At 47.4% G+C, this 17444-nt stretch overlaps 1 protein-coding gene across 1 annotated transcript; it reads left to right on the forward strand.

Annotated features, from left to right (window-relative positions):
- Positions 1-6007: 6007 nt before the first annotated feature.
- TRMT2B (tRNA methyltransferase 2B) lies at positions 6008-17395 on the forward strand. The gene is given in 10 exon segments (XM_090061538.1): positions 6008-6112; positions 6528-6767; positions 6891-6906; positions 7640-7705; positions 7708-7848; positions 8009-8110; positions 8560-8613; positions 8616-8660; positions 13821-13920; positions 14815-17395. Coding segments are annotated over 10 exon segments (996 nt in total). The 3' UTR covers positions 14942-17395.
- Positions 17396-17444: the final 49 nt, after the last annotated feature.

A 17444-nucleotide genomic window follows, 5' to 3' on the forward strand; every position in this document is an offset into this window, starting at 1 on the left:
CTGTCTGATGTACCTCATAGTTCACTGGGCCTAGTCTACGAGTAAGATGAAATGGTCCTTGCCATCTAGATAACAATTTATGATTGTTGTCAGGCAACATTACTAGCACCCAATCCCCCTCTCTGAATTTTCTGTTTCTGGCATGTTCATCACACCATTCCTTCCATCTTATTTGACTTTTACCCAGGTTTTCTTGCAGAAGGTTCCTTACTCTGTCTAATCTTTCCTGGAACTCTTGCACTGGGTAAGGTTGACATATCTCTCCAGGGCCTTTTTCTAACCACCCTTCACAGATTATATCCAATAGCCCTTGAGGTGCTCATAAACCAATTCAAACGGCATGCAGCCGGTGGATACTTGTGGTGCCTCCCCAACCAAAAACAATAATGGAGGAATTATGGCTTCCCGCTTTCTAGGATCATCCTGAATACACATGCAAACCATGCTTTTTAGAGTACGGTTAAAAAGCTTGTCTGTGGATGATACATAGAAGTCCTTAGTTGCTCGATTTTCAGTATGCTACAAATCCCCCTCAACACATTAGACATGACATTTTTTCCCTAGTATGTAAGAATTTCTTGAGGTATACCCACATGTGACACCCACTTTATAAGCTCCTCTGCTATTTTTGTTGCTGTAACTGATTTCAAGTGTATAGCCTCAGGTAACCTAGTAGCATAATCTATTATCACCAAGACAAATTGGTAACCTGTGTTGCTCTTGGAAAATGGTCCTGCAATGCCCAATGCTATACGATCAAATGGCCAGTCAACTAAGGGTAACAGCACCAAAGGTATATGCACAGGTCGAATATCAGAAACTTTATGACATTCTGGACAATCCTGGCAATATCTCTCTACTAACTTTATACAAACCAGGCCAGAACATTCTCTGTTTGAGGCACACCTCCATCTTATCCCTCCCCAGATGTCCCCCCATGGGGAATGTATTGGCCACCTTTAACATCATAGGCCAGTATTGGCAGGGTACTAAGATTTGGAGGACCTCTTATTCCCCTCTTTCCCAGTCCACCCGATACAGGATACCTTCCCTTACCTCAAACCCAGGAGTCACTTTCACCAACCCTGGATTTGCAACTTCATCTTCTTGCTTAGCCAAATTGTCTTTGTAAATATTCTGAAACAGAGGTTCCTGCCTTTGCCTTTCTCTGAATTGCCCATCTCTTATGATTTCCTCTAAATCTATCTCAGCATCAAGATTTTCTTCTTGGTTGTCTTCCCTTGCATCTACCCCTGTAAATCCTCTGTGTTGTTGATCCTTACATCTTTCTTCCTTGAGATTCCCCATGGCTTGGCCCACTACTTCCTTCAAATAAGGCCAATCCATACCTAATAGCATGGGACATGGCAGGGCGTTTGTGAATCCAACTGCCATCTCTTCTATATGCCCCATGACTGTCAATCATAATCTCTTCCTCTCATAAGTGTATGAAACCCCATGAACACACATCATGCTCACTGGTGTCTCAGGTTGGCTTGTCTGTGGGGAAATCAGATCTACTCTGACCATAGTTTGAGTGCATCGTGTATCTACAATTGTAGACCTTATCAAATTCCCTACTTTAACCTCTACTATAGGTTTGGACTTTCACCAGGGCCCTTTGTGCCTGCCAAAACTGCAGTCCATTTCTTCCTCATGTGGAAAATCCTGCATTTGGTCCCTTGCTGCCCTTTGGGAACAAAAATCTAGCAATGTGCCCCTTTTCCCCACATCTGAAGCATATTATTTCCTTTGGTTCCCAATTTCTAATCTGTCAGCTAGCTGTTTTTAAACTTTCAACTTTGTCCCCAACTCATGGTGTCTTGCCTCCCATTTGACACAGAGCTCCCACTTCTATCTTTCTTTACAGGTTCAGCTTCTTGCTCTGCCATTATGAAGTCTTCTGCCAATCTTACGGCTTCCTCCGTTGACTGTGGGTGATGTCACTTTACCCATCTCTGTGTATCACCATTCAAGTCTTTGATGAATTATTCTAATCCAACACTATCAACCCAGTGTGACCTACACCAACCAGTCCCAATGCAAAAGGCTGGGTTGGTCCTCCTGGGGGCAGTCATTAAGTGACTCTATTGGTGACTTGTATGTCAAATAGTCAAGGCAACCACTGGGGGATTATGTTTAAGGCTGAGCTGGTCTTGAAGATTTCCAAAGTGCACGTGAGCTCTGTCCACAGAGCAACTAGCATGCAATTTGTTCAGGAATTGTCTATGTGCAGCTCCTCCATAGGTTGCATGGACCCGAGACTACTTGTATTTGGGGTGCACCTGGGTCTGTGTTTTACAGCTGTTCTCTGCTTTTCAGACTATCCAATGTGGTGACTCCCCTTTTAAGAACAGCTGAAGGTAAGATGTGTTCACAGGGGTTTCCCCTGTCACATTTTACCAACCACTCAATTCTCCCCTTTTCTAGGGAAGACCCTTTGAATCCTTCACCATTGCTAATTCAATAGTTTATTCAGATCCTATGTACTGCTGGTTTAAATATTTCAGAGCAACTGAATAGATGGACCTGTAATACAGTGAAGTAGATAATGGGTATGCTTATACCACTATCCTCTACCAGGTAGAATTACTGCCCAGATTACCACACCAGTATGTCATAAACCATATGGAACCTGCAGAAATTTTCCATTAGATCAACTCATAGAGACAGACCGTTTAGGAACAAGGGAATCCATGATCTGCCCCTGTTTTTGCAATGAAGCTCTGAGGGACTATGGGGTACAGCAGACTGAAAATTGTGGTGCTCCTACAGGCCTATGCCATGGTTACAGCCTCTTCACCTGCCCAGTTGTGTGCATTACCTTTCTAATGAGCAATCTGGTCCTCTCCTGTGTTTCATAGAATCATAGAAGTAGGGTCGGAAGTGACCTTATAGATCTTCAAGTCTGACCCCCTGCCAGGGCAGGAGAAAAAACTGGGCTCAAATGATCCCAGCTAGGTAGGCATCAAGCCTCCTCTTAAAGACTCCCAGGGTAAAAGCCAGCACCGCTTCCCTTGGAAGTTGGTTCCAGATCCTAGCCGCCCTGACTGTGAAGTAGTTCTTACGGATGTCTAATCTAAACCTACTCTCCAACAATTTGTTATTCTTTGTTATGCCAGGGGGCGCTCGGGGAAACAAGGTCTCTCCCAAACCCTTCTGGTCCCCCCAGTGAGTTTATAGACAGTCACCAGGTCCCCCCTCAGCCTTCTGTTGTGAAGGCTGAACAGGTTCAGGTCCCGCAGTCTCTCATTGTAGGGTCTGCCCTGTTGTCCCTGGATCATGCCGGTCACCCTCCTCCGGCCCCTCTCATCCCTCCAGAAGTGGGGTGCACAGAACTGGATGGAGTACGCCAGCTGTGGCCTTACCAGTGTCGCATAGAGAGGGAGGATCACCTCCTTGGCCCTACCTGAGATGCACCTGTGGATGCACGACAAGGTCCAGTTAGTCCTGCCAACCGTGACCTCGCATTGTCGGCCCATGTTCATCTTGGAGTCAATAACGACTCCAAGATCCTTTTCTGCCTCCGTGCTCTCAAGAAGGGAGTTTCCCATCTTATAAGTGTGCTGCTTGTTACTACTGCCCAAGTGCAGCACCCTGCACTTGTCAGTATTGAAACGCATCCTGTTTTTGTTAGCCCACCTCTGCAACCTATCCAGGTCTTGCTACAGTCTTTCCCTCCCTACTAGCATGCTCACCTCACCCCAAATTTTGGTATCATCAGCAAATTCAAACTGGTTGCTTTTCACCCCGTTGTCCAAATCGCTGATAAAGAGATTGAACAGCGCGGGCCCAAGGACCGAGCCCTGGGGGACTCTGCTGTCCACTTCTCCCGAGGTCGAATATGACCCGTGCACCACCACCCTCTGAGTACGACTCTTGACCCAATCTGCAATCCCTCTGACTGTGTAGGCATCAATGCCACAGTCGCCTAGTTTTTTAATGAGGATGGGGTAGGAGACAGTGTCAAAGGCCTTGCTGAAGTCCAGAAAGAGTACATCCACAGCAACACCTGCATCCAAGGCTTTTGTGACCTGATCAGAAAAGGCAATCAGGTTGGTCTGACATGACCCGCCCCTAATGAAACCGTGCTGGTTGCCCTTGAGCATCATCCCTGAAGCCGGCCCATTGCAGATGTGCTCCGTGATCTTCTCAAAGAGTTTCCCTAGGATTGTGGTAAGACTGATGGGCCTATAGTTGCCCGGGTCCTCCCTCCTCCCTTTTTTAAAGATGGGGACCACGTTGGCTATCTTCCAATCATCTGGCACCTGGCCTGAGCACCACGAGTGCTCGTAAAGCCGTGCCAAAGGCCCTGCAATAACCCCTGCTAGCTCCCTCAACACCCTGGGGTGAAGACCATCTGGACCCGCTGATTTGAACATGTCCAGCCCCTCCAGAAGCTCTCTAACCTAGTCTTCCCCATCCTGAGACCTGGAGGCGTTCCCCTCCAGTCCATCTTACATCACAGTGGGGAAGTCCCAGTCCCTGCCCAAGAAAATGGAGGTGAAAAATTGGTTAAAGAGGTCTGCTTTCTCCTCTGGCGCAACCACCAGATTGCCCAGAGGATCTTGCAGGGGCCCCACATTCCCCGGTGCTTTCTTCATCCTCCCTATATATCTGAAAAAGGACTTTTTGTTATCTTTAATTTTGGACGCAAGTCCTAGCTCTACGTCCGCCTTAGCTTTCCTGACAGCCCTGCTACAGGCCCAAGCAGAGGAGGTATACTCTCTTTGGAGGTAGCACCCCCCTTCCACCGGGTGTACGCCGCCTTTTTGGCAATTGGGCATTCCTGGACGCCCCTGGTGAGCCAGGGGGGCTTTTGGGCACTCCTGCCTCCCTTGCTTTTTGTTGGGATGGCCACCCCTTGGGCCCTGAGTATTGTCTCCTTAAGGAATGACCACTCATCTTGGGCACTGAGTTCTCCTGCCCTTGAGAACCCCAGCGCCTCTCTCACTAATCTCAACTCGTTGAAGTTGGCCCTCTTGAAGTCTAGGGCTACTGCCTTGCTGCTGGCCCTTGACATCCTGCGCTGGATGGTAAACTCCAGCAAGCAATGATCGCTATCACCCAGGTGGACAAGGACTTGGAGGCCCCTTACCAAGTCGTCACCTGTGGCCAGGACCAGGTCCAACAGGGTATTTCCTCTGGTGGGACTGTGCACCTCCTGAATTAAGTGGAGGTCCTGTATCTCGGCCAGGAACCTCCTGGAACGGTCCGACCTGGCTGACTGTTCCTCCCAGCAGATGTCCGGGTAATTGAAGTCACCCATGACAACTACATCCCTTGCCTTAAGTGCCTCTGCAAGCTGGCCCGAAAATTCCCAGTCCAGCTCCTCCCTTTGGTTGGGGGGTCTGTAGTAGATCCCCACCGTTAGATCCTTCTCCCCACAGCCCCCTTGTATCTTGACCCAGAGCACTTCAGCTTGCCCCTCCTCTGACCCTATTTTTCTGGCAGAGGATATGTATTGCTCCTTGACATAGAGCACCACACCCCTGCCTTTCCTTCCTTCTCTATCCCGCCTGTAAAGCCTAAAGCCCATAATGCTAACTGCCCAGTCGTGGGATGAATCCCACCAAGTTTCTGTTAACCCTATTATGTCTGGGTCTGAACTGGCTATTCTGAGGGCAAGTTCCTTCTGCTCATTCCCCATATTACGAGCATTGGTATTTAAGGCCCTGCCTAGCTGCGTGTGCCACCCCCTGATTTGGGAGACTGTTTGGACCCCTGTTTCTTACCTGGGCACTCCTAGCATTTGTTACCTGTCTTGCTTGTGTGGTGTCTCCTCGTCTTCCTGTGGCCCCCTCCCCTGGTGATGCTAGTTTAAAGCTCGCCGTACGAGATCAACCAACCTGGAAGAGAAGACACACTTGCCTTTAGGAGAGAGGTGAAGCCCATCCCACCCCAGCAAGCCCCCCGCCCCAAAGCAGGGGTCATTATCAAAGAACCCAAGGCCTGCCTGGCGGCACCAACTGCATAAGTGCCGGCTGACCTTGCCAATGCAGGCCTCATGTCGCTGTCCCCGTTTACTCGCCAGAAGAAGAGAGGAGAATACCACCTGCACCCCTGTTTCCTTAAGCTTGTCGCCCAGAGCCTGGAAATCCTTCATAATGCAGTCTGGGTTGCCCCTGGCCATGTCATTCATCCCCATGTGGATGACAACCAGGGGGTGCTGGTCTGCAAGTCGGATGTAGGCCGGGATCCTCTCCATGATGTCTCTAACCGGAGCCCCAGGCATGAAGCAGACCTGTTGCGTCATGGGGTCAGCCTGACAGATGGGACCTTCCAGTCCTCGTAGGATGGAGTCTCCAATGATAAGGACCTGGCATTTCTTCCTGCTGGTGTTCACTCTCTGCTCATTCTTTACCATGTGGGGAGTGGCATTGTCCCCGCTGGAGGCAATTTCACCATCTTTCTCCATCACAGCTGCCAGGGCATCGAACCTGTTCCCCAGGTGAACCTGGGGAGCTTCCACCACTCTAGGCCTAGCAGCTCTGGATTTGGACACCTTCTGCCACTCATGAGAGAAGTTTCTGAGTGGAACTGAGAAGTTTCTGAGCGGTACTTTCGAATTTAGAACTCCTCTGCAGATAAAGTCTGAAAGTCAGAAGAAAACTTTGCAGACACTGGCATCTTGTCTCAAGAAGCTTGGCATGGACAAACTGGAAACCATGCTGATACCAGATGGATTCTTTTGTCCCCTCTGTCCTGTTGTCCCCTCAGTGAGTTTTCAAGAGCATTTTTTTCATGGAAATTACACAAGCTCTAAGGCCCTAACAGGCCTTCTACCCTGCTTCTGCTGACAACTATGAGATGATAACAGGTACAGAACAACCTGCTGACAAGCATGAGATCAATAGTGACTCCAGCTCCTAATGCTCTCTTCTTCACAGGCAGCAAGTACCACAGGTAGCCTGTGCCTTGACTTTACTTTACCTTTCTTGGAAACAAAATGTGGTGACACCTGGTAAAACTTAGAGCATGTCAGAATGTAGAGAAAAAGGCAGCAGGAACTTTGGAAATTGAAAGTTCAGTGCTGCTTCCTAATGTCCTCAAACAAGTAACCCAGGTATTGTTTCTTCAGGATGATGCTTGTAGCAAATTACAAATAACAGGTTAATGAACTTAGGTATTCTCTTCTGCAGGTGCAGTATAGGGAAAGTTGAGTCTTTCCTCTGAGGATCTCAAGCACTTTGCAAACAATAAATAGTCTCTTGTAGCTGCTGTGAGGCAGGCAAATAAATATTCTTGCCACTGTTTTACTGATTGGGAAACTGCAGCACAAAACTTAAGTTCCATTCCTAAAGCTGCATTTCAGTGAACCAGTAGATCAGAGGTTTGTCTTGCAGTCTTCTGCTTTGACCATACTGATTAAATTCAGGATTTGAAAGTGACAGAATTCTTGTAAATGATTGTCTGAACTTGCTCGTCACAGAAAATAACACCTATGAGATGGTGTTCTACATTAGAGAAGACATTGTTAGCAAAGTAATACAAATGGATAGAAATTAGGCCAGGGGATGTGAACGGGAGGAGGGAGCTGTTCTCCCTCTGCTCATAATCACCCTAATAAAAAGAAATGAAGTAAAGTACCTCTTCTGAAAATGCTGTTCTCTAATGGTTTCTTTTATACCCTGCTTAGGCACAATGATTTACTGTTACCATGAGCAGTCTCCCTATCAGGTTCTCTATGAAGAACCACACATCTTTAAGTCCTTGTTTTATAGTTCTGCATCTCCCCAGATGTCTTCTTCCAGATCAACACACCTGGGGCTGAAATTCTCTACCAGACAGTCAGGGAGGTAAGTCAGCCTGATGAAAACACCATCCTTGACGTCTGTTGCGAAACTAGTGAGCATTAATAGTGCAATGGGCAAATGTTAGCCTCAGTTCAACCAGGTTTTGTTTTTTTTCTCCTGTCCCTAGAAGAATATGGTTTCTCCACTATTCCCATTGTCTAGATGTCCATTCCCACAGCTGAGAATAAGCCCTTTGTCTCTCATTTTTCCAGGTGTGATTGGTCTTTCTCTTGCTCGCCGAGTATCCAGGGTCCTTGGTATTGAGGTAGTGGAGAAGGCTGTAGAGGATGCCAGATGGAATACAGCATCAAATGGTGTAAAATTCACTTTTGGCTGGAAGTTTAATTGCTACATAATGCAGTGACCCTTAGGCTTCTAGCAGTGTCTGTGTATTTATGGACTGTGCTCTGTTCCAATAAAAGGGAGGAGCTTTTTGCTACAAGTACCCCACTCTCTACTTTCATAGTTAAACTCTATGTGAAAGGGGCACGAAATTGACCTGTTGGCTAAAGAAAGTGGAAGCAGAATAGGGGGAAGTGGCTGGGGAAGGAGGCGTCAGGAATGGAGCACTGGGGAAAAATAGGTAAGAAGTTCTGTGCTCACATGGAGAGCAGCCCCAAGCCGTATGCATAGTTCTCATGGATGCACTTCTTAGGATGGGATGCTCTGGGACTTGCTGTGCCTAAAGGGTCCTTCTCTCCCCTGTTCAGTGGGGCTGACCGTTTGTGAGGTGCATACCTGACCAAGCGTCTTCTCTGCACAGGAATCGCAAATCATAAGTTTCGCAGTGGAAAGGCAGAGACAGATCCTGATGTCATGCCCAGCCCCTTCTTGTTGTGGTGAACCCCTCCTGGGCTGGAATCCATAAGACAGTGCATTCTTTCTGTTTTTTAGTTGTGGAGATGGGGACACTTTTTGCTTTTCTAAAAACTTTAATGCAAAATTTAATCTGGAATGACAGCATCTAGACCCTTGGCTCATCTAGTTCAGTATCCTGCCATTGGCAGTGGCCAGTACCAGCTGCTTTAGAGAAACCTACAAGAAACTCTTCAGCAGACAATTACAGAATAAGCTTGGTCTCCATGTTACATAGTACCAATAAGTATGAAAATGTATTTCCTTTAATCAGATTAAACCATCATGCCTTTCAATGCCATCAAGCATTACATTGTTCTTGTTTCATGACAGGGTGAAAGACAGCTCCCCAACTACTTTCCTGGCGTCAGTCACAATTTTATGTACCTTGAATTTGCTTTCTTTATGAACAAATGTTTGCAATGGGAGTTCTTGCAAAGAGAAGCTCCCTTATCTTAGAACTCTGCCTGAAGCATCTGGGGAAGTAGCAGTGGAGGTAGCCTTGCAACAGTTACTGTAGCCTTCTACCTTGGATAACAAATTCTCTTGCATCTGAGCTGTGTGTGTTTTCTTCCCTACATCTCTTGATTTTTTTTTTTCTTTTCTTTTTGGAGTGATTCATTTTGATTAGTCAAGTGAAGATTCCCTCTGGGCATGACATTTGTTACTTATACAACAGACACAAATGGAAAAGGCTTCTCCTTACTTAAGGAAGTTCCTCATGGCTTCTCCATCTGGCTTGCAGGAGACATAGATCATTGTCTGGATGGCTCCACAGTTTTGAACGGGCCTCACTACAATGGTAATCTGAGATGGCAAAAGAAACACCACACAATTACCAAGAGAAACAACTCCAGAAAGAGATTTCCTTTTTCCTAAGAATTCAGCTTGAGTCCTTAAGGAAATCTCTTTCATAGACTTCATAGACATTAGGGCTGGAAGGGACCTCGGAAGATTATAGAGTCCAGTCCCCTGCCCAAAGGGCAGGAAGTCAGCTGGGGTCATAGGATCCCAGCAAGATAAGCATCCAATTTGCTCTTGAAGGTGTTCAGTGTAGGTTCTTGAACCACCTCTGATGGCAGTCTGTTCCAGACCTTGGGGGCTTGGACAGTAAAGAAATTCTTCCTTATGTCCAGCCTGAGTAGTAGTAGTTTATGACCATTTGACCTCGTCATCCCTTGGGGAGCTCTGGTGAACAAATGTTCCCCCAGATACTGGTGGTCACCCCTGATAAACTTATAGGTGGCCATCAGATCACCCCTGAGCCTGTGCTTTTCCAGCCTAAAGAGCCCCAGGGCTCTCAGCCTGTCATTGTAAGGTCTGCTTTCCTGACCTCTGATCATGCATGTGGCTCTTCTCTGGACTCTCTCAAGCTTCTCCACATCCTTTTTGAATTGTGGAGCCCAAAACTGGACGCAGTACTCCAGCTGTGGCCTCACCAAGGCCGAGTACAAGGGGAGAATGACGTCCCGGGATTTGTTTGAGAAGCATCAATGAATGCAAGTCAGCGTTTTGGTTGCTCTACTAGCCGCAGCATCACATTGCAGGCTCATGTTCATCTTGTGGTCAATCATGACCCCCAACTCTCTTTCTTCCATAGTGCTAGCCAGTGTAGCACTGCCGAGCCTATAAGGATGCTGCAGGTTTTTCTTCCCAAGGTGGAGAACCTTGCATTTTTTGGTGTTAATCACCATCAGGTTCTCATCTGCCCATTTGCTGAGCCTGTCTAGGTCAGCCTGGATCACCCACCTGTCTTCTGGCATGGATGCTTTGCCCCAAAGTTTGGTGTTGTTGGCAAACTTGGCCAGTCTGCTCCTGACTCCAATGTCCACATCATTAATGAAGATGTTGAACAATATGGGTCCAAGGACAGAGCATTGGGGGACCCCACTGGTCACAGGACACCATGATGAGTGACTTCCATCAATTACTACCCTCTGGGTCTGACCACGGAGCCGATTTTCCAGCCAGCGGATCGTGGTGGACCCAAGGCCACAATTGGCCAGTTTCACCAAGAGGTGATCATGGGATACCAGATTGACGGCTGTTTTGAAGTCAAGAAACTTGACATCAATCTCTTCTCCCTTATCCAGGTGATAGGTTACCTGGTCGTAGAAGGAAATGAGATTGGTCAAGCAAGACCTACCTGCAACAAACCCGCGCTGGCTATCCCTTAGGATGTTGGCATCGGCCAGTCCATTAAGGATGGCCTCTTTAATAAACTTTTTTAAGATCTTCCCCAGGATAGAACTCAGGCTGATGGGCCTATAGTTAACCGGATCCACTTTCCTCCCTTTCTTGAAGATGGGCACCACATTGGCCTTCTTCCAGTCTTCAGGCACTACATCAGAGCACCAGGAGTTTTTAAAGATCCATGGCAGGGGCTGGGATATGATGCTCGCCAGCTCCTTGAGTACCATGGGGTGTAGATTGTCAGGGCCAGCTGACTTGAAGGTATCCAGCTTCTCAAGGTGTTCCTTCACAAGGTCAGCATTAATGTAAGGCAGGGGATCTCCATCACCTGGATCTCCCTGTCCTGTAGCGGGCATGGGCGTCCTATGGGACTGATGAAAGACCGACGCAAAGTACCCATTTAATAGGTTGGGTTTTTCTTGGGCGTCAGTTGTCAGTTGCCCCATCTGGTTCAGCAGGGGTCCAATGTTGCCCTTGCTTTTCCTCCGGCTCCCCACATATCTGAAAAAGGATTTTTTATTGTCCTGGATGCTCAAAGCTAGTTGGAGTTCAGTTGCAGCCTTGGCTTTCCTGGTTTGCTCCCTGCAGGACCGGACCAGTGCAGAATATTCCTCCTTGGAGGTGAATCCTGTCCTCAATCCTTTGTAGGCCTTTCTTTTTATCCTCAGGAGGTCTGCTAGGTCCCTGGAGAGCCAGGGGGGCTTCTGTGTCCTCTTGCTGCCTTTCCTCCGAGATGGAATAGACTTAGCTTGTGCATTGAGGATCATTCCCTTGAGGAGCAACCACTCTTCTTGAACTCCCCTCTCCCTGGGGTCATGGTCCCTTAGGGCCTGACTGACAAGCCTCCTGAGCTTGTCAAAGTCAGCTTTCCTGAAGTCAAGGACTTCCGTGTTGCTGACTGACTTGTCAGCTTTACAGTAGATGGTGAAGGTGAGCAGCTCATGGTCACTGTCACCCAGCTTCCCATTGATTTACTAGGTCACTGATTAGGTCATCGCCAGTAGCCAGTACCAGGTCGAGCAGCGCTTTGCCCCTAGACTTTGGCCCATAGACTTCTTGAGTCAGGTAGAGGTCATCCAGTCATGAGAGGAAGCTTTGCGACCGCTCAGATTTTGCTGTGTGATCCTCCCATGGGATGTCTGGGTAACTGAAGTCACCCATGACAACCATGGTCCTGGAGCATGCGGCTTCAGCCAATTTCCGGGTGAACTCCTGGTCAAGCTCAGGACTTTGGGTGGGAGATCTGTAGTAGACTCCCACCAGAGTGTCCCCTGTCCCATGTTCCTCACGGATTTTAACCCAGAGGGTGTCCAGTTGTCCACCCTGGTCACCAATATCAGCTTGCAGTGATGTGTAGCTTTCCTTAACATAGAGAGCTCCCCGCTCCTTGTATCTACATGATCCCTCCTGTACAGGGTATAGCCATCTATACCCGTGGTCCATCATGGGTGGAGTCTCACCAGGTCTCCGTTATCCCTATGACATCATAATTATTTGCACTGAGCAGCAGGACGAGCTCCTCCTGCTTATTCCCCAAGCTCCTGGCATTTGTGTACAGGTAGGCAAGTGTGCCCTTGTGGGCTCTTGCCTTGCCCACAGATTGTACCAGGGCTGGGACAGGGGTGGGCTCCCTTAAGTGCCTTGGCCCACTGGCTTTGCAAGGGTTGGTCAGTTGGTCAGCAGTGGCGGTAGTCCCCCCAGCCCCCGGCGGGCTTAGCTTAAAGCCCGGTGGAGCAGGTCAGCCAGTCAGGCTGAGAAGAGCCTCCTCCCCAGCAGAGAGAGGTGGAAGCTGTCTCTTCCCAGCAGCTCGCTGCCTCTCTTGCCAAAGAATGGGCTGTGGTCATGGAAGCCAAAGCCTTCCCAATGACACCAGCGCCACAGTCTTTGGTTGACTACATGGATCCTCCTCTCCCTCCTCAGCCCATACCCCGAGATTGGGAGGATCAACAAGAACACCACCTGTGCCCCCAGACCCTTTAGCCCTGCTCCCAAATCCCTGTAGCTCCTCATGACCCGGCTGGGAGCACTCTGAGCAGTATCATTGATGCCCACATGAATAAGGAGCATAGGATAGTGGTCTGTGGGCTGGAGGAGCTTAGGGATCCTCTCCGCAATGTCCTGGATGCGGGCCCCTGGGAAGCAGCAGACTTCCTGGGTTAAGGGGTCGGGGTGGCAGATTGCCCCCTCAGGATGGAGTCTCCCACAACAAACACCTTACGTTTTGTCTTGGGGAGAGCAGGGGCAGTAGCTGCCATTGAGCCTGTGTTGCCTGCAGGAGCTGGCAACTCAGCAGGCTCTGCTGGAGCAGCAAGAGGTGTGTACCTGTTGCTGAGCTCTGGCTGGGCAGGGGCCTTGGTGCGGCGGGCCTTAGGGCCCTTGACCACTTTGGTCCATGCCCGTGACTGGACAGAGTGGGAGGTCCCAGAGTCCTCCCTTGTCCTGGAGGGAGACAGTGGTCTACCCTCCGGCTCCCAGGGAAGAAAGGCCTGGCAGTAGGAGTCTATCTCCTGCTTGCAGTCCCTGATGGCATGCAGTCTCTGGACTGTGGCCTGGAGCTCCTCCAGCTAGTGCGCCAGAGACCCCAAAAGGGAGCAGACCCCCCACGGGGAGGTGGCCACGCTCCCAGCTGCCAGAGCCTGAAAAAGGGACAGGCAGCCTGCGCAGCCGAGAGCCAGGGGCTCCATCTGCGTGGAGCCCGGGACCATGGACTCCATCTGGGTGGCCATCTCTGAGGTGCCAGAGGGGGGTGCCACAAAGCCTGAGGGGACCCTCGGGGTGCGGCACGTGCCCATCGGTGTCATTCCTCTGGTAGGCTGGCTACGGCTGGGACTGTCTACCCTGGGGGGTTTGCAGGCAGGGTCTCGGGCCCTCCCGCGCCTCCTCCTGTGCGAACTCTGTGCTAACTCACGCACCAGCAGACAACTTTCTGGAGTTGTTTCTCTTGGTAATTGTGTGGTGTTTCTTTTGCCATCTCACATTACAGTGTAGTGAGGGCCATTCAGAACTGTGAGGCCAACCAGACACTGATCTATTTCTCCTGCAAGCCAGATGGAGAAGCCATGAGGAACTTCCTTGAGTAAGGAGGAGCCTTTTCCATTTGTGTCTGTTGTATAAGTAACAAATGTCATGCCTAGAGGGAAAAGGCACAACAGAGGGATGAAACTAACTGGGGAAGTTCATTTTGACTGGGTGTTTGGAGTAATTTATGTAGGAGTTGAGCCATCTCTCCCAGCCTGTGGCCAGAAGTGGTTACACTTCTGTGCCTGCTTTTGTTTTTATTGAGAAGGTGCTCACCAGTAAAAGGTTATACATTCATTTTATGTAGTTGGTGAGAACACAGGCTCAAAATGTAGTTGCCCTAGACAAGTGAAATATATGAACACATTCAAAAAAAGATGGATCAATAATGCAGAACACATGATGACACTGGAAAAAAGTATGCCTTCATCTGGTTTACTGTGAGCAACTGATTCACTGTAAGAAGCCTGCCTATGTCCCAACTCAGCAAAGTGAAATCAAGGGCACAGGTTACTCATGTGCTTAGATGTTTTTCTGGGTCAGAACTATATAGCAGATAATGAAAAGGACAACAAAGAACAGTGGAGATAAGATGGTTAAATAACACAAAATCTAGGATTACTTTCTAATAGCATAAAGCCTCTTTTAGCTTTGGTAGTTTGTGAGAAACAAGATCCTAAGTTTGTCAATGATCCTTCAGATTAGCCAGGTATATGTTTGTAACTGGCTCCAGATTAAATGTAGAAAATTCTAGATACCATGTCACCCACTGCTTAGTCTCTGAATGGTGGATCTTTGCCAAATATTGCTAATAGGTGTCTGTTTAATATACCCTCTGATTGTTTGTATGCTGCTAATGAGGGTGGGAGAGATTCAGATGCTACTAAAAGAACTGGCTCTGTGATTCAGGACTAATGGGGAAACTGATGCCTTTTGAGTTCTTTTCCTGCAGGTTTTGCTGTCCACTGAATGCTGAAAAGAAGTTGGTAGGAAAGCCATTTGCCCCTTCATTGGCTGTACCAGTTGACATGTTTTCTCACATCACAGACTGTGAGCTGGTACTGCTCCTCTCCCACTGATCTACCCTCACACGAGTCAGGACTTTGAACTTTAATAGTGTAGGAAAATGTAAGAAAAAAAAAGTCCAGAAAGCTGGAATGAGGTGGCTGTGACTTAAGTTATTCTCTGGAAAAAATGTTAAAATTATTGAATTAAAATTTAATCTCTTTTGGACTGTATTTCTTTTCAGCATGCCACACTGTGGTGTTCCTTGTACATCCCATGAGGTGGCAAACTAGAAGACAGTGAGATTGACAATGAGATTTCTTGTATGAACTGACCCTCTGTAGCCATTTCCTCTTCTCCATGACAGGCAGTGAAAGTGGTCTACAAGCCTCTTCACACTAATGTTCTGGGTTTTCATGTGCAGGATTGGATAACATGATAGCTCCAAACACACAACTATAACGGACTAAAATTAATTGTATTTAGTGCTACTCTTGTGTCATGTCAGTGAAGCAACTAGATAATTAAAACTTTTAAAAAGTTTATGGGAACAGCTGGGAGAAGAAAACCAGAGGTGCTGCTAATTCTTCTGAAAGTGACCACTCACACAGCCTAACTACAAAATAAGTCATCCAGCATTACCCATGTTTGGAAACAGGACAGCCAACTAGGGGGACTGTTATTCTGTTTGGAAATGAATGTTCCTTTGGGCTAAAATATGAGGAAAACTAAGTTTGGAGTATCTTGTGTATTCCAGGTCCTTTACACACATTTCGTTGCCTGTTCATTGCTGATCGCTGAAATTTGAAGTACCTTTCAGCCAGTTAGTGACAAGTGGCCAGTTCCTTACTGCACTCAATATAAAGCGATAAACGATATCCATTGAAAAATCTGGTCTGTTTTGTGCCTGTACTGTAGTGCCAGTGGTTCAGTAGTTCTTCAAAGCAGGATGCTATCACAGACTAAAAGGGTGTCTGTCAGCTGAAAACTCCATTTTGTTTTGTGAAGCTTACTTTGTCTCAGTCTTCCTTTTATATTTTGGAGTATTATTTTGTTATTTTGAGAACTTGTAGAATTGAGCATCCATTTTTGTAGCAGGGGAGCTTAATGCCTTGTGGAAGGAGTAGCTAAGAAGCCATAGCAAAGCTGTCAACACTGAATGGTTCTTCACTTTAGGAAGATGGATTTTCTTCAGTAGGGCCATTGACTATGACTGTCCACACAGAATCTGACAGGAAAGAGCAACTACTGAAACACATCAGAAAAGGCAGAGGCAGGCTTTTATAAGAAAAATGCTTTATAAGAGAAATGCAAGCAAGGGGCTAGAACACAATGCCATACATGAAAGCAGAAAGGGCTACCTAGCTGGACTGACCAAACCAGGATTCGTGAGAAAGCAGGGAATTGCATTTAGAAATGTGTTGCTTTTCATAGTAGTGTTGTTTAACAGCACAGTGTCAGCAGCTAAGAAATTTATTTGCTGAGCCTATGTTACCTGCTATCTTGCCAAGTTGTCTCCAAAAGGTTTAATTAACTTTTTCAGTTATGTGAATTCCAGGAAGAAAGTGTCTAAATCATGAGCTGAAATGGGCTGGGATTTGGGGTGACCAGGCAGCATGGTCTTGCTGCCTCAGAGGTGTCAGATGTAGTGTCTTGTCCCTGGAGTGGCCTGAGCAACCTGGAGCTAGGAATAGTGACCAGTCAGTACCTGGATGCTCAGATGTTTAAATGTGGTTTAAGAGTTGGGTCTGTCTATAGCAGACTGGTTCCAGCCCAGTCAAAGAGATGAGACAAGGTTTTAAGAGATACAGTCAGAATCCCTCTTCCACCTGCTACTAAGCCACTGATAAATGATCCTCCTATTTACCACCCTTGTGGAGATTCCTGTGCACAGTTCATGTTAGAAGATTTAGTTCCCCAGATGGTGGGGTTCACATAATGGCTGCTTGGGTTATTGTAAGAGTTGAATGGGTGTCTGCTCAAACAGGCTATATTTTTGTCAAAAGAAAATGTGGCCTGTATGAGAACAGATGATGACTATAAATTAACGGGTAAAAGGGATTTAGAAAGACTCTGCATTAATATATTGAGCTCTTGTATTAAACATCTAAGCAAGGAGTTATGTGTCTGGTCCATGGTTAGTAGGTGTGACTAAGTGACCTGGCAAAAATTACATACCACTGGAAGTACTGACTCAAATAGCAAGGCCCTGCCTTGTATCTTTTGGGGGGAAATAAATCAAGCCATGTTGTTTTCTGTGTTTAATTACTATAAACAAACTTAAAAAGCAGTGGTGCTGACTTATGTGACTCAGGGTTAAAGATTATAAAGCATCTTTCCTTAATAGCCAGGGTCTGTTCTAGCATCCTTTGCCAAAATGGCCTTGTTTTTACTGGTATACACTGGGCTACAAGTTTTGCTGCCTCCTTCCAGCCTTCAGCTGGCTTTGTGTCAGGTTTCCACATACAGTTTGAAAAGCCCCTAGGGATATCTGGGACTGTAAAGTGCTGTAGAAATAAACATGCATTATTATATGGCAGGTGGCAGCACAATACATCTAGCAAGCAAACTTCAATA

The sequence above is a fragment of the Crocodylus siamensis genome, chromosome 8 (assembly GCF_052110815.1).
Source record: "Crocodylus siamensis isolate JL-2025a chromosome 8, ASM5211081v1, whole genome shotgun sequence".
NCBI classification, from domain to species: Eukaryota; Metazoa; Chordata; order Crocodylia; family Crocodylidae; genus Crocodylus; species Crocodylus siamensis.